At 40.1% G+C, this 22606-nt stretch overlaps 1 protein-coding gene across 27 annotated transcripts in view; it reads right to left on the reverse strand.

Moving 5' to 3' along the window:
* Positions 1 to 22606, reverse strand: part of LOC101142783 (ankyrin repeat domain-containing protein 18A) — a 125426-nt gene that overhangs the window by 37104 nt on the left and 65716 nt on the right. For 13 of the 27 annotated variants that reach the window (XR_010130417.1, XM_031006241.3, XM_055351683.2 and 10 more), the window contains exons 1-6: positions 14875 to 15201; positions 10728 to 10842; positions 10392 to 10565; positions 6004 to 6110; positions 5060 to 5197; positions 2215 to 2282 (exon numbers count right to left, since the gene is read on the reverse strand). Coding sequence is in view for 26 of the 27 variants with exons in the window: in XM_031006241.3 (XP_030862101.2) it covers positions 2215 to 2282; positions 5060 to 5197; positions 6004 to 6110; positions 10392 to 10565; positions 10728 to 10842; positions 14875 to 15080 (808 nt within the window). In the remaining variant the exon portion in view is untranslated. Of the gene's footprint in view, positions 1 to 2214; positions 2283 to 5059; positions 5198 to 6003; positions 6111 to 10391; positions 10566 to 10727; positions 10843 to 14874; positions 16870 to 20854; positions 20942 to 22606 lie in introns of those variants that run through there. The other 14 variants (XM_055351699.2, XM_055351698.2, XM_055351695.2 and 11 more) reach the window with 5 other exon arrangements.

The following is a 22606-nucleotide window of genomic DNA, read 5'->3' on the forward strand; positions in this document are numbered from 1 at the left end:
ATGTATTTTGTAACATTGGAAAAATGCTTACTCTGTAACAGATACATGATAGTTATTATCTAAGTGGACAAGTATTTGAATGAATTACAATATTTTTCTTAAAAACTCTGTTGAAAAAACACAAATTAAATAGTCATCTATATTCTATTATGAGCACCTTAAAGACAAAAACTATGTCAATTCCATCTTTGTCTCCTGCAATTTGCCAAACCTAACTTATAGAAGTGGTTTGACAATTATGTACTAAATTAATGGTGTCTTTATACAGTTCAGATTGTACAATGCATTAGGTGTTATATTTTTGTTATTGTGAACCATTTTTATAATGGTATTATAATTTTTGGAGCCTAGAGTTTGGCTATTGGAACATTTATTATGATTATCTCTTGCCTAATGGTAACAGAGTATGGTTTTTTTTGAGATGGAATCTTGCTCTGTCACCCAGGCTGGAGTGCAGTGGTGCATTCCGGCTCACTGCAATCTCCACCTCCTGGGTTCAAGCAATTCTTCTGCCTCAGCCTCCAGAGTAGTTGGGAATACAGGTGCCCACCCCCATGCCTGGCTAATTTTTGTACTTTTAGTAGAGATAGGGTTTCACCATGTTGGTCAGGCTGGTCTCAAACTCCTGACCTCAAGTGATCTGCCTTCCTTGGCCTCCCATGTGCTGGGATTACACATGAGCCACCACGCCCAGCCTGGTAACAGATTATCTTGTTCCAATAAAATTACTATTATTATGATAATTATCCAGCACATAAAAAAACACAGCTTGTTCTAAGAAGTGAATATATCTCATGAGGTTCCAACTTATGGTGAATAAATTAAAAATAGACCTTGTTTGTATAAAAATATGTAACATAACTTCTGCTTCTTGGAAAGGAATTACTTTTCTGTCTTCTGCATTCAGTAGGTATCTTCAAAAATAATCTCCTATTTGTATGGGTGCACATTAGCTCAGTTTTATGGTTCTTATTGCCATTTGTTTATGGTATCAGAAAGCGATTGTTGAATTCCTAGTTCTAAAGACAGTTACGTTCTTAGTGACACAAATTCCTGTGTAATGCAGTTGACCCTTGAACAACAAGAGTTTGAACTGCAGGGGTCCGCTTATATGCAGATTTTTCTACTGCTTCTGCAACCCAGAGACAGCAAAACCAACCATTTTCTTCCTCCTCAGCCTAATCAACCTGAAGATGATAAAGATGAAGACTTTTGGGAGGATTCGCTTACGTTTATGAATAGTAAGTATATTTTTTTCTTTTCTATGATTTTCTTTATAACAGCTTCATTTCTCTAGCGTACTTTATTCTAAAAGCATAGTATATAATAATGCAACACATACAAATACGTGTTCACTGACTGTTCATGTTATCAGTAAAGTTTCCAGTCAACGGTAGGTTATTAGTAGTTACGTTTGGAAGGAGTCAAAGTTATACTCAGATTTTCAACTCCACAGGGATCACAGTCCCTAACCCCCACAATATTCAAGAATCAACTGGAATTAATATTTATTTACTAAATGTAAACCATTTACTATAAAAATTAAATAGAAGATCCATTTGCATAACAAGTCCAATTCGTAACAATGTAATTATAGAGGAAATTGCAACATATTAACTTAATCTAATTTCTTACTTATATTAATACAAAAATATGTAGAATTTCAAGGATCATAAGTAGGTAAATGAATTTTTTCAGACAATACTCTTTGAGATTGAGAATTAGCTACAAATTCCTAAATAACTCTGAATTCTAAACTAAAGAAATTAAATTTAAAAAATTAATTTATATATAAACATATATTTTAAACTGCTCTTTTATGATTAAAAATATGTAATCTCACTTTTTTTGTTTTCTTTGGAGATAGAGTCTTGCTCTTCCATCCAGGCTGGAGTGCAGTGGTGCAATCTCAGCTCACTGCAACCTCCACTTCCCGGGTTCAAGTGATTCTCCTGCCTCAGCCTCCCGAGTAGCTGGGATTACAGGCACCTGCCATGATGCCCAGCTAATTTTTGTATTTTTAGTAGACATGGGGTTTCACCATGTTAGCCAGGCTGGTCTCAAAATCCTGACCTCAGGTGATCCACCCGCCTTGGCCTCCCAAAGTGCTGGGATTATTACAGGTGTGAGCCACCATGCCTGGCCTGTAATTTTGCTTTTTAAAATCAGTAAGATCACCAAGGGAAATGAGAAATTTACTATCAGAAGTCTTACCTTGATTGTCATTTCGAAGATGATTTTTAAGCATCTTATTTTTATGTTCCAAAATTTGTTGTCGGATGCTATGCATAATAAATGTAATAAAATTAGTATTTTAATAGTGATATGAAAAATATTTGCCAAACAGATTAAATTCTTAAAGCATTTCAGACAATATCAGAGCTAATATCAGAAATCTAATGTCCAACACACTTTAAAATTTTAAGCTCTATAAACTTATTAAGCTTCTAATTAAACAAGAAAAACAGGAAGTACTCATAAACTGAGAAAAGCATAGTTCAGTAAATTAATTCTAGTTAGCTTAACAGCCTGGAAACTGTCCTGCATTCACGGTAAGTCCTCGCTCTGTAACCAATAGGTATTTTGTTTTCAGACCAGTTGCTTCTCTTAGCCTCCATGGCTTCTTCTAAAAAATAAAGGTTTTACTACTTGACTTCACTAGGTCATTAGGAGGATGCAATGAGAAAACATGTTTAAATGTTCAGAGAAATAGTAAAGCAATGGAAAAATTTATTCTTGAACTGCATTGCTGAAACCATTTTGGAATCTCAAATAAAACCTGATGAGTGTTTTTCCATAGTTTCTAATATTTGAATGTCACAGTTTTCAGAGAATGTTATTAAGTGCTAATTTTGGTTATTAGTTCTATTTATTGTGGCTTGTAGTTCAGAGCATTTTAGCTAGTTCATAACTTGTAACTAAATTTATATACAAATATATTATTATCTCATTAAAACATATACTCTAATTTTCCCCTATTACTGAACTCATCAATCACACCAAGGGCAGAAAACTAATAGGTGTCAAAACCTGGCTGGGACAACTACCATTCCTTCTCTACCTCCTCAAACTCAGAGCCAGCAGGTCTGTGTTAGAGGCTGCATCTTCTTGGTCCTCTCCAACTGACATACAAGACAAAGCCCTGCTTGTATTGTTTTTCAGTTCCATGAAAGAGATGCGAGTTGATGTTTCCTCATTTCCAAGTCATGTACTAACAACATATTTGCATGTAACATCCCGTGTGCTACTCAGCTCTGTTCTCATTTCACAGATCACCTTACATGAATACTTTTATGATTTTCATTATAAAAGATTATATAATACATAATTATATAATATATAGATTATATAATCTATAACTATATAATATATAGATTATATAATCTATAACTATATAACTATATATTTATAATAATATAAATATAAAAATATAAAATATAAACTATAAATAAAAATTTAAAATAACATAAATATAAAAATAATATAATTATATACATAATATAATAATTATATAATATATAGATTATATAATCTATATGTAATATAATCTCACATAAATATAAGAGATTTTCATTATTATGGAAACACATTACTTGAGGGGCCAACTCCAAGTTGGTCCCCATTACTCTACTGAAGGATAATGTACACAGGTCAGAAAAAAGCCTCAAGGTACAGATGTGATAACAAAAGGCAAAGAGACCTCTGTTCTCTTCCTGCAACATTATTTGAACATCCCTAGCTGTTGAGTACAATCCCAACTAATATTTGCTAGAGAAAAAATGGACACTGGTCTCAAAGCATAACATACCATGAAGGTATAGGCTAAGCCTAGCCAAAAGGTGGGCTACAAATAAGATTTTTAGTGTTGGTGGAAGGTCAATTTACTCACTATGTGTGTGGGTAGAGCCAGGAGGCCTCGCTGCCAGAGCAGGGTGCTGGGAACAATGGCTGAGCCTATGTACATGAACTAAAAAACACTGTAGCTGTGGGCCGGGCACGGTGGCTCACGCCTGTAATCACAGCACTTTAGGAGGCCGAGGCGGGTGGATCACAAGGTCAGGAGATCGAGACCATCCTGGCTAACATGGTGAAACCCCGTCACCACTAAAAATACAAAAAAAATTAGCCAGGGATGGTGGCGGGTGCCTGTAGTCCCAGTTACTCGGGAGGCTGAGGCAGGAGAATAGCGTGAACCCAGGAGGGGGAGCTTGCAGTGAGCCAAGATTGCACCACTGCACTCCAGCCTGGGTGACTGAGCAAGACTCCGTCTCGAAAAAAACAAAACAAAACAAAACACTGTAGCTGTGGACTCTGTGTATGAGTCACCATGAAGAGTGAGGGATCTGAATCAGTAAGGGCATCCTGGTGGCAAAAGTCAATCATTACCAGATTGCAGGACCAGTTACAATGGCAGCAATACAGCAAGTGAATCAATGGAAACAACAGAATGACTAGAATGGCCTTTTCCCCTCTTCTTCTGACTTGTAAAGCAAGATTGTCTTCCTTGGGCTTAGGGAATACCTTAGCTTTTTGAAAAATTCAAAGGAGGAAGGCATAGGAGGTAGCCCTAGGGGATAATACAAGATTTTCTGCTAAAGTGGACATTTCAAGACCCAATAACTAATTAGAGAAGTCAGGCCAGGCATGGTGGCTAGCAGTTTGCAAGGCCGAGGCAGGAGAATCACTTGAGCTCAGGAACATGAGCAACAGAGTGAGACCTTGTCTCAAAAAAAAAAAAAAAAAAGGAAGAAAGAAAGAAAAAGTAAAAGATGGACATTATTTCTATCTCACATATGAGTTATACTTGGAATAAAATGGACAACACTGAGATTCCTAGGGATAAAGGTCTTTAAAAGTCTGGAAAGAATCTTGCACTCATTGCTACTTCTAACTAGTCTAGCTTTCTGTGTGATTTCTGGCTAAAAAGTGGACTAACTTGTTGCCATTCCAAGCTACCTCAACCAAACTATGAACTGTCACCTAATGTATAAGATGCAATAGTTACAATTATTTTAAACCTTAATTTAGTATTAACCGGTCTTTTAATATAAGCACATACCTTCTCAAATCAGAACAAAAAGCATAATCCTCGGCAGTTTGGCCAAACATGTCTTGAGAAGAGATATGTATATTTTGTTGAAGCAGGAGGGTGACGATACTTGACAAGTTATGCTGTACTGCAAGTATGAGGGCTGTTCTAAAATAATAAAGAAATAACAGCACTCAAGAACTTTGATGAAGATATTTAATTAGCAAATTGGATACACTTTACCAATTTCATATCTTGCCTGTCAGGATAGACATAATAACCATTTACATGTACTAGCTTATGTGTATAAGCATCTTGGGTGCTCAAGTGTTCATCTTGTTAAATTACCACCAAGGCTAAAAGGCAGGGACAACAAGCAAGCTTCGTGTCCCATTGGGACATGACGTAATACAAATTGCTAATTTATAGTCCTTTGATGGCCAAGAAACTGTGCTGAGGTCACTTATCTAAAGTGGGCAAAGATTTAGGTGAAGATTTTCCCATTGCTTTCCCATTGCTTTGAATTATATTGTAATTCAAAGTCAGCTAAGGATCAACTAAGTAAGAGCTATCTGCAGGCTGAAAACAACAGCATCAACAACAACAGCAACAACTATAATAATAATAATAATAATAATAATGGTAATAGTAGTAGTTGTAAACTGAAAGTTAAAGTCTACACTTCATAAAATTAATAAAATACAAACCCCTTTAGCTAATATAAGATTACAGGACCAAAAACATCAAATTACAAATAACAGTCTATAAGAGAAGATGAATCCTACTATATACGGTTTTTTGTGTTGCTTAGTCCAAATAACTTCTTTTCTACCTGATTATTCGTGTTACTTTTTACTATATGCCAATAATTATAAGTCTAATCTTATTAACATTTCTGACTTGAGTGACTGTTACCGCTCTAGAACACTTAGGTTTTTAGGAAAAAAGAAAACAAAAAACAAAAACTATTGCACCTTTTGAAATTGTCAACGGCATGTATATTTGCCTGGTTCTTCAATAAAAATTCTACCATATGCTGTCTCCTGGAATTTATAGCAAACAAAAGTGGAGTGTTTCCCTCCTGTAAGAAAGCAAAAACAACTTATAATTCACAAAATTACATATTTCTCCACTGAACTAAAAATCTTCTATAAGATGCTATGAACTTAAACATGCAATATAGAGAGAAAGTAAATGCAAAGCAGTCCCGTCCCTTTCACTCCCCTGTGCTTTCCCACACACTGCCTTGAAACACCCCTCCTCTGCCTCCCCACATTAACTTCAGTCATCTCCAAAACTCACTTTATTTACCAGTCCCCAAAATCCTTACTTCTATCTCAGCATTTAGCACAGTCCATTGTAATTATTTCATTGTTTCCCACTGAAACCAAGAGATTCTCAAGGGCAAGGGCTGTATCTTTTTTCTCTATAACCCTAAAACCTAAGACATAGTAGTGAATGCTTTAAGTTTTTAAAATAAATTAATGATCTAAATTATTACCTCTAGAGAAGTGTTTCTTAAACTATATTTCAAAGAGTAGTTGTTTTACCGAAAGAACTGTACCCCAACAAAAAGATTCCATGATCATCTCCATTTGAGAAGTATTAAAAACTATGTTACATGGCCAGCAATCTAGAAATCCCTTGAACTTTGCCTAATCTCAGTTTGACAATACTTTTTGTGGCAAACATTAACATTTTAGGAACTAGAGTTTCAGGGATACAGTTGCCAGAGCTTCCCAATACAAGTGGAGGTTTCCTCTGGGTGGCACAAACTTGCTTGATTTTCTTCTATCAATGGTCTCAGGATGCCAGTGTCAGGCACTCCTGATGCAAAGGGGCCACTAAGGAAATGAGGTCTGAATTAAGAGAGATTGGCTTCAAATGCACTTATTTTCCTTATTATTTAATACTCCATGGGATTTCTCCTAATGCAAGAGGACAGATTTTTATCTTAACTATTAGAAAGCTCAGTATGTTCTGTGTAAGAGAGACCGGTTAAAACTTTTTGAAACTAAATGTTAAAAAGCAAAGCTCAGTAAGAAATTCTATTCTCAATTATAATGATAATCCTGGGACGTTAATGCAACTTTACTTTTTAAATCCATTTGTATTGATTTCCATTTAAATTGCTATTTAACATTATTTTTTTACTTTAGGCAAAATATAAATCAGAAATAAAAATACAATGGCTTATCAAAAAAAGTTCTAATACTGATGTATAGGGCTTGTTTCTAGCATAATAAGAGCCAATAAGTCACTTGCACTTTTTTCTTTTTTTTTTTTTTTTTTTGGAAATGGGGTCTCACACTGTCGCCCAGGCTGCAGTGCAGTGGCATGATCTCCGCTCACTGCAAGCCCCACCTCCCGAGTTCATGCCATTCTCCTGCCTCAGCCTCCCAAGTAGCTGGAACTACAGGCACCTGCCACCACACCTGGCTAACTTTTTGTATTTTTAGTAGAGTTAGGGTTTCACTGTGTTAGCCAGGATGGTCTCCATCTCCTGACCTCGTGATCTGCCCGCCTCAGCCTCCCAAAGTGCTGGGATTACAGGCGTGAGCCATTGCACCCGGCCGTCACTTGCATTTTTAAGGGACATTGCTGAGAAGAAAGATATAATGTCTGCAATATTCATAATCTATCCACTTCTCAGCAGGAATAACCTAAAAGGGCTTCTAGGCATTCTTATGAGCAGATGACTACTTGTGGTATAGATATAAAAAAAGAGTTAAAAAAACTTCTGAATTCTAAAATTCAACTCTATAATTGAGGGATTTATATAAACTATAGACTATATATTATGAACCAATATATGCTGTCTTGAAAACCTTGAAATCTTTATGAAAATATACTATAAAAAAGGAGTTGTAAACTCAAATACTTATAAGGATGAAGGAGGTTACCTAAGTAAGTGAAGTACTCAGGTGGGCACAGTAGCAAACTGGAGAATATGTGCCTCCTACACAGGGCAACCTCTGCGCAGCAGACCAAGCAGTGATGTGGTTCAGGGACACCAGATTTGTTTCTTAAGCCTGAGGTCCAGACTTCTCCATGAGTCCACTAAAGTTTACATGTCGACTCAATTCAAAGAGGCAAAGAACAAATCTATACGCCACATTTAGACTATAGCCCTTGTGTTTTTATATTTGCTATGAATGTGTTGCTAAATGATTGTGTATAAACCAAGTATTTGCATGTGGAACTTTTTCTTTGTCTAGTATCATATGTTTAATAAAAAAACTCAGGCCCTGATATATACATAATAAAAATTGCTGTTAACACTCATAATATCCACCTCAAGAATTTTCCCAACATTTATTCATTTGCAATCTATGTGCACATAATTTTCCCAGATTGTTCACCAAATGGACAATTAGTTCATAGGAATGCTGAAACTAAATTATTAAAAGAATTCCTATTGTATTCTCACTGACTTCAAGGATTTCAGTGTTTAAAACTGACATCCTGATAATGCCAAAGCTCTATAAACTTAATAGGCATACTGAGATAGTCCCTAATACAACTGCAACTGAAAAAAAAAAGGTTCAAGATTTGCTACTGATCTAATTGAGAAAATCTCACTTGTAATGAACATTTGCTGACACATAACCACTTGAATGGTGACAAAGGAACATGAAATTGTGAAAGGGTCAGTCTCTACTTATTGAAAGATTACCCACAAGTAAATTGCTAAAGACTGTCTGAATGGCAGTGAGTGATTCATGGTGGGAAGCAAAAAGTGTTATTCTGTAAGCTGAGCGATATTGCCAATGATATTCCCTTTCACTTCCCAGTCACAAACGTAGAGAAAGACAGATAAGTCAGTTTAATGTTATTGGAAAAGAGAACTTTGAAGAAAGCAGCACCTATCGAATGCCAACTCTTTTAGAGATTTCTTATGTCTTTGACATACAGGAATTTATATCCTGCACTTATCTATTCTGTGCTTCTTAATCAGGAGTGTATTTGAACACTGAGGTTTTTGTTGTTGTTGTTGTTGTTGTTTTTGCTTTTGTTGTGGTAAGAGACAAGAGTCTTACTATGTATTTTTAGTAGAGACGGGGTTTCACCGTGTTAGCCAGGATGGTCTCCATCTCCTGACCTCGTGATCTGCCCACCTCAGGCTGGACTTAAACTCCTAGGCTCAAGCAATCCTCCCACCTCAGCCTCCTGAGTAGCTGGGACTACAGGAACATGCCACAGTGCATGGCTTCAAGAAAATATTTTTAACCATACATGTTCAGAACTTATTAAGATCTAGTACATCAAAATCCTCAGGGGGAAAGCCTACACTTGTAGACTTTTAACAAAATTTCCCCAGGTCATTGTAATGCACAATTCTAGCTGAGAATTACTGCAGCAGACAATCACTTCAGTTTCATCTCTCACCCACATGGCCAATATCCTTTATCAGCTTGGGATGTGGCCAGAGAGGAGTATGAGATAGAGTTATGTATTAAAATTCCAGTTAATTTTCCTGGGTGTGGGTATAACAGGGACAAGTAAACTCAAAATCCCAGTTGATTTTGCTATTTATAAGCTGCTTATCTCCCACCTTCCCATCAAGATATTCTAGATTTGAAAGGAGAGTTTAGACTCTTATCTAAGTGGCTGTTTTTGCCGGGATGGGTAATAAGTCAGTTACTAATTTGTTCCACCCTTTGCTGAAGTGTTTCTCACTTCATCACCGTATATTCACTGCCAATCTGGTTTCCTCAGAGTCCTCTAAAAATTAATCTTTAGGCAAGTTTCAGTTACTCTTTTTACCAAACCAAAAATGATTACCCCAAAGCTGAAGAGCGCTTTGTCTCAATACATAAACTGGAAAAACGACAAACTAAAAAACAAAACCTCTTCTTGGCATTTTCCCTCATCACCTAATTTCCAAGTGACCTGCATGTTTTTGATTGCTCTCCTTTTCCCTTTCTATTTTTCCCTGTTAAACCTTGCCCATGAAAGATACATCCATTTTGTTAGAAAACCGTCAGCAGTAGGAAGACTTCCATTTATTGTAAGTTGCTTTAGTTTTGAGTTTTAAGATAAAGCCTATTTCCAGGGTAATTTTTTTCCTGTGATGTTTTTACACTAATTAGAAAAAAAATACACCTGGGGTAGGAAACAAATACTTGAAAAGAAGTTTTACCTTAACAAATTCACAAATACTTCCCATAAGTGCACTAAAATAGCTGTGCCCTCTAATGCTTCTTTAAAAGTATCAATATTTAAAGTAAAATTTTAGACAATTAAGTTATTTCAAAACATTTTCATTCAGGAATACTTGAGTTCCAAATATGAAAAATTGACTCTTACCTATGTCAATATTAAAACAAACATTTTGAAAAGAAAGTTGATTGATCTGTACCTTGTTTAGTGCTTCAATATTTGCATGGTGGGAAAGCAGTCTTTCTGCCAGTGAAGTCCCCTCATTATACACGGCATAATGGAGAGCAGTGTTGCCGTAGATATCCTTAATGTTTGGATTGGCGCCATGTTTCAGGAGAATAATGGCACAAGCCTCTTCCTGGCCGTGTACAGCCTATTAGTGTTAGATAAAAAACTAGGCTATAAATTCTAAGAATTCAAAATACATATTCCACAGGTTTCACCAACTAGCTATATTTAAATGAGACAAATTCATTTTAATTCTATGTATTTAAATCAAATCCATTTCATGCTGAAAGAGTTGACTACTATATACCTTCATTAAAGGTGTCCTGTTTAGTCTGTCACAGATGTCGATCTGGCATCTTCTGTGCAGCAAGAGAGTGACCACTTCCACACGGCCACGGGCACAGGCCAAATGTAGAACAGTCCTAGGTGAGCGAGAGGGGTTTTCAGGAAATGTAGTGCAATATCTCAAAACCTACAATGGTTCATGTAATTCTAAACATTGAATGGCATGTTATTCCACTACCTTCAAAACAAATAATTTTCTTTTGAAGAAAGTACAATATTTATTAGCTCTTACTGCTCCCTACCTTAATGAAACAGCAGTCTGTTTGGATAGAATGAGCTTGGTATTTGGATTCAGCTCAACTAGGGCTTGAGTTCTACTTTGAACTCGGTCACATACCAGCTATTGCTTAGCCTTTCTGTGCCTGAATTTCCTCATTAATAAAGATGACCACAGCAGCTAGCTCACAGGACACCACTGTGATGCTTAAATGAAAATCTATGTAAAGCATTTAGAACTGTTTCCAGAACAAGCAACAACTCAATAACTGTTAGACTTTTGTTTGCTGAGACAGGGTCTTGCTCTGTTGCCCAGGCTGGAGTGCAATGGTGTATTTATACCTCACTGCAGCCTGGCACTTGTAGGCTCAAGCAAACCTCCTGCCCCAGCCTCCTGAATAGCTGGGACCACAGGAGTGCACCAGCATGATCAGCTAATTTTTAAATTTTTTTTGTAGAGTGGGAATGTCAACTTGTTGCCCAGGCTGGTCTCAAACTCCTAGCATCATGGGAACTTCCCACCTCAGCCTTCCAAAGTTCTGGAATGACAGGTGTGAGCCATGCACCCAGCCAGATGTTATAATTATATTACTAGTATTTAACAAAAATATTTTAATTAAGTAAAATGATACAATTATTGCTATTTTGCAGGATGATTTAAAGATTAGGTCACATTTTAGCATATCTGATATTGGAGTGGTATTTATAATTCATAATTTTTATATGGTAACATTTATAATTGGTAGCATTTAAAAATCATCTTATTAATATAGAAAATAGTAGGGTATCACACAATCCATGAGGTCTTACATTAAGTAGAATACTGTATACACAGCAGGTCTAGGGCAATTCTAGGAATCTAATTGACACTTAAATACATTTTAATTCCTCAAAGTACCATGGGGAAAGAGCACTGAAATAACAACACATTTTTTAAACAAATTACTTCTTACTTTGATTTTTAAAAACGTGAAGCTGGCCGGGCACGGTGGCTCACGCCTGTGATCCCAGCACTTTGGGAGGCCGAGGCAGGTGGATCTCTAGGTCAGGAGTTCAAGACCAGCCTGGCCAACATAGTGAAACTCTGTCTCTACTAAAACTACAAAAATTAGCTGGGTGCGGTGGCAGGCACCTGTAATCCCAGCTACTCAGGAGGCTGAGGCAGGATAATCACTTGAACCTTGGCAGCAGAGGTTGCAGTGAGCTGAGATCATGCCACTGCACTCCAGCCTAGGCGACAGAGTGAGACTCTGTAGCAAATCGAAAAAACAAACAAACAAACAAAAAGAAACGTGAAGCTAAAGGAAACTCATGATTGAGATGAACAGGTATGGCTTATTTTAGTCAACACTTAGATTTACAGAATATATGCAAATCAGACTTTCCAATGATTAATATTAGTATTTAAGACTGATAAATTTTCAAAAGGGCAGTTAAAGGTTATCTCTTATTGTTTTCTACCTTCAGAAAGGCTTTTGTTTGAAAGGTGGGAGGAAAAGCTTCAGTGAGATTAAGTTCTACTATTCCTATTTTAAATCTCTCATCTTGCTCAGGCAGAACAGGTAAACATAAAGTTTTTAAGTATGGAAGGGTCCTGAGAGATAGTGCAAAATGTCTGCTACATAACATATTCGAGTTATCTTTGATGAATAAACGGATTGATAGAATACAGTTGGGGAGCTCAATATTTTTAAATACAACTTCTATATACCAATATTTTTGTGATAGTAATAATATTTGCTATTTGTTATTTTGATAAGACTACAACTATAATGAAATGATTAATCTATCATTGTTTGCCTATATGTAATGAATCTATACATAAGAAAAACATATATACATAATAAAGTATATACATAAAATCTGCAAGCACAGATAAAAAGATTCCCTTTTTACTTCTGAAGAAGCTAAAAGTTCAAACCCTCACAATAATGATAAAAAATAGTGAGAAATTATTTTTATCTCTTCAGGAGTCACATTTCTCTTCCCAAAATTTATTCCATTAATAATACATTTTTACTAGAAATTTTATAAATGCTCACTTCAGAAATCAAAGGTAAGAAAAAGGAACAAAAAACTTTAAAATACAAATGCTCAGAAGTTACAAATTTTACCCTATTTTGTACATAGTTTTGCCTAACACAAGACCATAGTATGTTTGTGTGTATGTGCAAGCAAACTGATTTCTTTTTTCCTCACTGGCTATAACAAAATGCATCTTCACACATCAACATACTTCTCCACCTATTGCCACCTTCAATGGCCACATATCCATTCTATGGGTTCTTGTTAACATAAATGCTGGGGAAAAAAAGTGCATGTATCTCTATTTTCTGAAGGTATTTTAATACAATGGAATTGATGGGTAAAAGGCATATACATTTTTAAAATATGGTAATTATCTCCAAATTATCCACTTGAAAAGTCATCAGCAACTTAAACTTCAAGCAGCAGTGTAAGTACCACTGCTCTTCATTCTCACAAACACTGTGGATAGAACACAGGCTCACTCCTCCTTTAACTTAAATTATCTTATGAGAAACACTAAGGATTTTTTCCTATGTACATAAGTAACCTGTGAATCTGCAAAAAGTGCTTTGCTCACTTCTAGAATTCTTTTCTTGTGGATTTGATTGGAAAGAATTCCCTGTAAAATAAAGATGTGGTTTTTATCTGTATATATAACTGATATATATATAACATATTATATTAGTAATATATACAATTTCTTATACATATAATCAGTAATATGTATTATCTATAATAAAGAATAAATTCCCTGTAGGATGAAGATACACTTTTCATCTGAATATATATTTTTATATATTAGTAAAAATATACATAGGAAATATTTTTCAAGTGTGTTATCTTTTGTTAATTTTTTTCTGATACACAGGGGATTTTAATTTTTAGTTTGCTAAATCAACCTTCAGAATGGCTGCTTGCGAGGTCATTCTTATGAAGGCCTTTGTTAACGGAAAATATACCTGTATAAATAAGTCTTTGCGTTTTCTTCTGGTACTTTTTCTCATTTTGCATGTGTAAAAATTTCAGTCTGAATTCCATCAGGAACTCATTTTTGCGACATAAAGTTTCATTAGTTTTCTTCACACAGCAGGCATTTTATTAATAATTCATCCTTTCCTACTCATCTGAAACGTTACCATTATCCATCCCTATGTATATATCTTACATATATTTCAGTGTTTTTGGATTTCCTGTTCTGTTCCATTTATTTATCTGTGTTTTCAGCTGTTAGTGAATAATTAATTGTGGGAATTAATAGCACATTTTGATATCTAGAGGAGCAAGTCTTTTCACTCCATTATAAACATTTTTAAATGTCATCAGAATGGTAAGATAGATAGCAACTGTCATGCAAAAATGATAAAACCTTGCTATCTTCAGTTTATGTAAAACTGATAAACATGGAAACAGTTCACATTTTGAGAAAACTGAGTCTTCCCATTCAAGGAACCCACCTCCCGCTTCCCAGTGTCCCTCTAAGAAGCCCCAGTAAAGAACCTGTCTACCTAGGTGGATTCGGATGTAAAACCGACACAGGGTTTTATCTGAGAACTCTTCGCCTACTGAAAAAGGCTCATGGTATTTTTGACAGGGGAATGAGTTCTCATTAGGCACCTCCCTATCATGTATATGGCCCCATGTTTTAAACGTGGATATGCCTAACTTTGTGAGTTAAATCACTCAAATTCTCCACCAAGCGCGACGGACGGGGAATTGCCAGCGATGGAAAGCAGCTGAGGCTCCATTTGGCTCCGCTGCTCCGAGGGTGGCCGGCGCCCTCTAAGGTCCCCGCCCCAGGGGCTGCAGGGCTGCAGGGAAGCCGGGCCTGGGGCCCCCTCCCATCGTGGGCTGAGTCCCCGAGCTACCTGTCTTTTCTGTCGCGGGCGTCCAAGTCCCGGAACCTGCGCGTCAGGCAGTGCTCCACCTCCGCGGCGTCGCCCTTGATGGCAGCCCTGTGGATCTTCCGCAGTTCCCAGTCCCGAATGTCGTAACCCGGACCCGCATACTCTTGGTCCATGGAGCTCAGGAGCGCCTGGCCCAGGCGTCTCCCGAAACTGAAGAGCTTCCTCATGGTGGCGACTTCTCAGACGCCCACCACCCGCTCCTGAGCCGCGGCGGCTCCTCGTGGCCTTTCCACCCCCACTCAGCCCCAAATCCGCGATCCCCCCCCAACCCGCGATCCACCCCCAAACCCAAGATCCACCCCCAAACCCGCAATGTAGCTCAGAATCCGCGATCCAGCCCGGTTCACCACAGCCTTCAGCAGCAACACTCGCAGACTCCGACCTCTCAGACCGAGCGAGCCCAGCTAAGCCGTTAGGCGCGCGCCTGAACCTCAGCGCTCCGAACTCTCAGACCGAGTGAGTCCCCGCGATGCCAGTTAGGCGCGCGCCTACAACTCAGCGCCAGCCGGGACTCCGGAAGCCGCTCCCAAGCCCTCGTGGCCGGCAGGGGGCACCTGCAGCTCGGGCGCACGCGTCGCTGGCTTGCCGATTCTCCTGGGCTCCCGCGGGACGTCCCGGAATCCCAGGAGTGCATCCCTTCCCGCCTGAGGGCCTGCCTGACCCTTACTCCCGACCCGCTCCTCCTCCGAAGAGAGATCGGGGCCGCTGAGATGGGGGCCCTCCGCAGCCACCGGGGATGGGACTGGGGGGTCGGTTCCTGTCCCGGTGCAGCCGCCGCCAGGCAGACCGCCTGGCTTGGCCGCAGCCAGGGCGACATGTAGCCCCGGTTCTGCCAGGCTGGGAGCGCCAGCCATCTTGGGAGTTGCCAGGCAGCTGTCGCCAGCAGGTAGAGGGCGCCTGCAGCTTGGGCGCCCAGGTGGTGGAGCACGGCCTAGGCGGCCTCTGGATCGCGACTGCACCTGGCCTGAGAGCCCGCCAGGCCCTGCCCCTGCTCAGCTCCTCGTCTGCTGAAGCTCGGGACCTCTAGCCAGTGGCCCTCTGCAGCCACGGGGAATGGGGCTGAGAGCCAGTTCCCGCCGCAGGGCAGACCACCTAGCTCAGCCGCAGCCACAGGGACATCTGGCCCCGGTTCTGAGATGTGGGGAGTGCTGGTGGGCTCGGGGGTTGCCTGGAGGCTGCTGGCTGCACACAGAAGGCGGCTGCAGCTTGGGTGCCCAGGCGGGCTGGAGGTGCATGGCCTGGTAGGCCTCGGGATCGCCAGCGCGCCGAGCCTGAGGGTCCCCAGGCCGTGCCTCCCGCCCATTCCTCCATCGGAGGGGGATCGGGGTCGCTGACATGGGCACTTGGCAGTCACCCCGGATGGGGTTGAGCAGGGGTTCTCAGTTTTCGCGCCTGTGCAGCCGCCTCCGGGCAGAATGCCTGGCTTGGCCGAAGCCACTGCTACACCTAGCGGGTCGGGCGGGCCAGGGGGTGAAAGCGCTGGGAGGCGGGTGCCTTCTCGTCCTGTGGCGCCTCTGGGCCCCACGGCTTGTCGGCCTCCGGCGTGCAGGGCTCCCCAGCATCCTGGGCGCCGGCCCGCTGCCTGCACAGAGTCAACTCAGACAGGATGAACTTCGGTTGCCTTGTCTGGCTGGGCTGCCAGGCGGGGCAGCTGACCTGCTGATGGGGTGACTTTCTTCATCTTCTTGCTCACAGGACAGCGGGCTGGGAAGCCAGGGGCCGCCGGGACCTGGGGCTGGAAACCACATCTGCCCACAGCCGCAGCCTCCTGCACCTGTCATCCTGGCGGCGCCCTGACGTCGGAGAAGCAGCAGGCGCGGAGCTCCTGCAGCGGGCACCGCTGCAGCAACCCGACCGGCGTAGGCGGCAGTGGAAGGCAGCCTGCTAGCACGGCTCCCGCGGCCCCAGGACCAGGGGTGCGGCCAGCACCGCCCTCACTCCCCGTGTCTCGTGGATATTGCCCTCCCTGGAGGCGGCTGGACCTAAGCGAGGCTCCCAGCGATCGGCCCGGCGAAGACTCGCATGCAGGGCTCAGGATCCCGCATTCTGGCGCCGCGGCACCGCACCTTTCAGCAGCCCTGCTCCTCTTCTTGCTGGTAAACTTTTGTCACTCTGCCATGAAAAGCATCCAGGCGTCCTTGATTTCGACATTGCGTGCACGCTCAGCCGAGCTCATCAGACGGGCGGTTGTCCCCAGAGCCCGCGGGTAGCTTGTTCCCAGGCGGCGGCTCCTCCTGGATGCAGCTCCTTGTGGGCCTACCAGGCTTGCTGGAGCCAAGGCCTGCCGCGGCCAGCAGACCTGTGGAGAGGAAGAGTAAGGCGGGCTCTGCAGGGCAGTGGGCCGGGACCATGAGAGAGGCGGGTCAGTCTGGGCTCCAAGCTCAGCCTCTGGGATTCCCCGGAACCCACGGCTTATAATGCGCTTAAATCCCACGCCTCGCCCGAGAGACAGCACGTCACCGTCACCGCGTAGCGCCCCTGACCCGCTCCCACTCCGCTGCAGCGGAGGGTGTGTGAGGGAGAGAAGGACGCAGGGAGGGAAAAGCGTTGGGAGGGCGAACATCTTTTCATAAGCTTTTCCCCTTCTATATGCCATCTCTGATGGGAGCCTCTTTAGATCTTTCGTCCATTTACTAATTGGGTTGTTTGATTTCTTATTGTTGAGTTGTAAGTGGTTTTTAATGGTCCGGATGCCAGACAGGTGTTTTGCAAATATTTTCTCCGTCTGTGGCTTGTTTCTCCATCCTCTTATTTCCTTTCCCAGAGCAAAAGTTTTTAATTGTAACGACTTCATACCAATATCTTCTTTCATGGTAGAAATTTGTCTTTAATGTACTTTAGTGTTGTATCTACAAAGTAATTGCCAAACCTAAAGTTACCTAAATATCCCTTTTGTTATTTTACAGAAGTTTTACAGCTTTTGGATTTAAATTTAGGTCTAAAAATTGAATTCATAAAAGTAGAGAGTATAATGATGCTTACCAGAGGCTGTGTTGCTGGGGAGAAAAATGGGAAGTTGTTCACAGATGCAAAGATTCAGTTAAACCGGAGAAATGCGTTTTGAAATCTATTGCACAGCAGGATGACTATAGTCAATAATAATGTACTGTATATTTAAATAACAAAAAGTAAATTTCAAATATCTAACCACAAAAAATAAAATTGAGGTGATGGGTATTTTTTATTTATTTATTTGTTTATTTATTTTTTTGAGACAGAGTCTCGCTCTTTCGCCCAGGAGGGACTGCAGTGGCAGGGTCTCGGCTCACTGCAAGCTCCGCCTCCTGGATTCACGCCATGAGGTGATGGATATTTTATCCTCGATGTAGTCATTCCTCATTTTATACACATATCCAAGCATCACATTGTACCCCATAAATGTATGCAATTGTGGTTTGACAATTTAAAATATTATTAACTTAAAAATGTGTCGTTCGAGTTAATTTTTGAGGAGCAAGGTCTGTGTCTCAATTCTTTTTTTTTGCATATATGTATATATACATACACGCAATGGATTCATCACTGTTTTTGAAAAAGCTACCCTTTCTCCCTTGAATTGCCTTTACCTTTTTGTAAAAGATCAATTGACTGTGTTTGTGCACTCTTATTTCTGAGTTCTCTATTCTGTTCCGTTGATCACTTTGCAAGTCCTTGAACTTTGTTCCTCCCCCACAATATTGTTGGCTATTCTTGTTAGTTTGTCTTTCTATATAAACTTTAGAATTAGTTTGTCAATTTCCACACAATAATTTATTCATGTTTTCACGAGAGTTGTAATGAATTTGTAAATCACATTGAAGAGAACTGACATCTTAACAACACTGGGTCTTATTTTGTGAATACAGATGTCCCTTCATTTATTTAGATCTTTAATCCCTTTCAACAGATTTTATAGTTTTTCTCACATAGACCCTGCCCATATTTTGCTAGATTGTGTCTATTTCATTTTCTTGATGCTAATGAAAATGGTATTGGGCTTTTAATTTCAAATTCTCCTTGTTCATTGCTGGATGTAGGACAGCAATTGATTTTGTATATTAACCTTATACCATGCAACCTTGCTATAATCCAGAAGGGTTTTTGGCTGATGCTTTGAGATTCTCTACATAGAAAATCAAGTTATCAGCAAGCAAAGGGCAGCTTACCCTGTAATCCCAGCACTTTGGGAGGCCAAGGCAGGTGGATCACTTGGGGTCAGAAGTTCAAGGCCACTCTGGCCGACATGGTGAAACACTGTCTCTGCTAAAAATACAAAAATTAGCCAGGTGTGGTCATGCACACCTGTAGTCCCAGCTACCCAAGAAGCTGAGACAGGAGAATCGCTTGAACCCAGGAGGTGGCGGTTTCAGTTAGCTGAAATCGCACCACTGCACTCCAGCCTGGGTGACAGAGATTCCGTCTCAAATAACAAATAAATAAATAAAATAAAAGTAATTTAAAGGTGATGTTAGCTCAGTTTCTGGAGCAAAGGTACTTCCAACATCCACAGGGCCAAAAAAAAGAACTGATGCATGACTAAGATGGCAAGAATCTAAAGCAATTTCAATGCTTGGGATGCTGCTACTAAAAAATGACACCACTGCAAAACCATACTGCAAATAAAAGATTACAGAATTTTTTTTTGTTTTTTTGTTTTTTGAAATGGACAGAGCTGGCAGGCAGAAAATAAGTAAAGACATAGCTGGACTCAGCAACACCATTCTTCAAGTGTATATAATGAGCATTATAGACTACTACACTCGTAACTGCAGATTACACATTGTTCTTGAGTTCACATGGAACTTTCATGAAGATGTATCACATTCTGGGCCATAAGGCACATACTGACAAATTTTTAAAAATAGAAATCATACAATGTCTGCTTTCAGATCACAACGGAATTTAACTGGAAGTTCCTAACAGAAAGATACCTGCAAAATCCCCAAAACATTTGGAGATTTAAAAACACACTTTTAGAATAGTAGGCCAGGCGCGGTGGCTCACACCTGTAATCCCGGCACTTTGGGAGGCCGAGGTGGGTGGATCACGAGGTCAGGAATTCAAGAACAGCCTGGCCAACATGGTGAAACCCCATCTCTACTAAAAATACAAAAATTAGCTGGGCATGGTGGCGCATGCCTGTAATCCCAGCTACTCGGAAGGCTGAAGCAGGAGAACTGCTTGAACTGGGAGCCGGAAAGCAGAGGTAGCAGTGAGCGAGATTGCGCCACTGCACTCCAGCCTGGGCTACAGAGCGAGACTGTCTCAAAAACAAACAAACAAACAAAAAAGCACACTTATAGAATAGTGAAGAGTAGCCTCAAAAGAAAAAAACTAGCGGGCCCTCATATATCAACCTGAGAAACAGAATGCATTATTCTAGTATCCTTATGGATCAGCCCAAAGCTAAATACGTTTCATCAACAAAGCTAGAAATGCTTCCCCCAGGCATGTGCACTTGTCTAGTAGAAGAACCTCACCTTGAATTTATTCCAAAAGAGCCTCTCAAATGTTCAGCAGCAATTCCTAAAAGGAGGCCAGTCCAAATGTAATGGGATAAATCCCGCTCCCCCCACAAAAAGCTGAATCTCTCACCCATAGGAACAGGTGACCCTTGCTGTGAAGTTAGAGGATAGGCACACAAATAAATTTATATTTACATTATCTACTAAATTTTTAAATGCACATGTTAAAGACATGTGTATTATAACCCTAGCAATGAACAGCAAAAGTCTAAAGCCCAAATCCTTTACTTTATCCTTTATCCTGTAGAATATACACAGGATATTATAAAACTACACTAATGTTAAATAATTAATCCAGAAACTGTTAACTGAAGTGCAAAATCATTAATATTTCTCTATGGCTACAGAAGCCTATCAAAGTGTGCTGAGATAGGCTATTTTAAAGTACTGATTTAAAAAAAAAATCTTCAGAGAAATTTATGATGGATGTCTCTTACCTCATAAATGTTGGGGTGCCACATTTTGGTCAAGAATCTGAAGGTAGGTGGTGAATAGGGGTAGTCAATAGGAAATTTAATACGCGCCTGAAAAGAAAAAAAATGAAATGCTAATAAATGAGACTATAACTTATTCATCTGCCTAATAATTCACCCTACTACACCCCACAGAAACAAAGCTCCTTTCATAGAGTAAACTCTTGAGATTAAAGTAGCTCAGACATACTTTGATATCCCCAGTGCCAGGGTCATTAGTAAGTTCTTACAGCACCCCTTCAAATATTTATAAAAGCCTTTTTTTTTTTTCTTTAAGACGGAGTCTCACTCTGTCAGCAGGCTGGAGTGCAGTGACGTGACCTCAGCTCACTGCAACCTCCACCTCCCAGGTTCAAGCGATTCTCCTGCCTCAGCCTCCCGAGTAGCTGGGACTACAGGTGCACGCCACCACGTCCAGCTAATTTTTGTATTTTTAGTAGAGACGGGGTTTCACCATGTTGGCCAGGATGGTCTCAATCTCTTGACCTTGTGATCCACCTGCCTTGGCCTCCCAAAGTGCTGGGATTACAGGTGTGAGCCACCGTGCCCTGCCCCTATAAAAGGCTATTTTAAGTCACCAAAACTCACACTCACTCACATACACAAACATACATAAATATAATTTTAACTTGGCTCACGAGTGAAAAACAGTACTCTGTACATTTTATTTTTATAACAAAATAATCTAATTTTAGAGTACACAATATGGAACAATGGTATTTTTCTTTTTACTCACATAATTTAACTGTCATTCTATCACCCAGAAATAATAAATGCTGACATTGCTGATTTCCCTTACAAAACTTATTTTTAAAAACTTCAACATACTGTATTTTGTATTCTGCTTTTTTCACCTGTATCACATTGTAAACGTTTTTTTAACACCATAAAATATTCTCTTTACATGGGTGACTGACAGTATCTGCATTATACTCCATCAAATGTATACCTACATGAACCATTTTATAAAACTATTTCCTTACTTTGGGCATTTGGGTTGTTTCTCACACCTTTGCTGTTACAAATCCTGCTGCAGTGAACGTCCTTTGCAGTATCCCCGTATTTTACACATGAAGAAATACAGAAAACCTGAAAAGTTCTCTCTTCCATAAAAGCAATGGGAAAATTGCCAAAAATTATAAGCATCAACATTTTCAGAATTCCAGAAAATAACCAGAGGCTTGCAACAATTCAAGGAGTAGATATTTAAAGAAAATGGCTGACATTCAGTAAGAGCATCAAGCTACGTGATTTTAACTTACCCTAATCCAATCTCCTATACTCTAGCTGTGCAGCAGCCTTAAAACACATTCAAAGTAAAAACCAAGGAAGCTGACAGGCCCTGGAGAGGATAGAATGGGCTGGCATTTGGCGAAATGCCAGCCTTACTCCCAGAGAATTGTCATTAAGTTTACTTTTCTAATGGTTCCCTAGAAAACTCCACTTGCAAGGCTGTCTACATGTGATTGGATTTGGAGATTGGCCAATATGAAAACATTTTCCCTGGCAGCTTTGTTGAAAACAATGGCAGGCAACTATTTAATCTTAAAGGTACCTGAGGCAGTGGAAAATACAAAACAGACTAACCAAAAACGTTAAGGAAAAGCTGGGCTGGACTAAGAGTTGTCCATTATGGTTCTGAAAAGCTCTGACAAATTATTGTGAGTCTATAATACCATGACAATGTGTAGAGCTATGCACATGCCCAGCACTATG

The sequence above is a fragment of the Gorilla gorilla genome, chromosome 13 (genome assembly GCF_029281585.2).
Source record: "Gorilla gorilla gorilla isolate KB3781 chromosome 13, NHGRI_mGorGor1-v2.1_pri, whole genome shotgun sequence".
In the NCBI taxonomy this organism is placed as follows: Eukaryota; Metazoa; Chordata; class Mammalia; order Primates; family Hominidae; genus Gorilla; species Gorilla gorilla.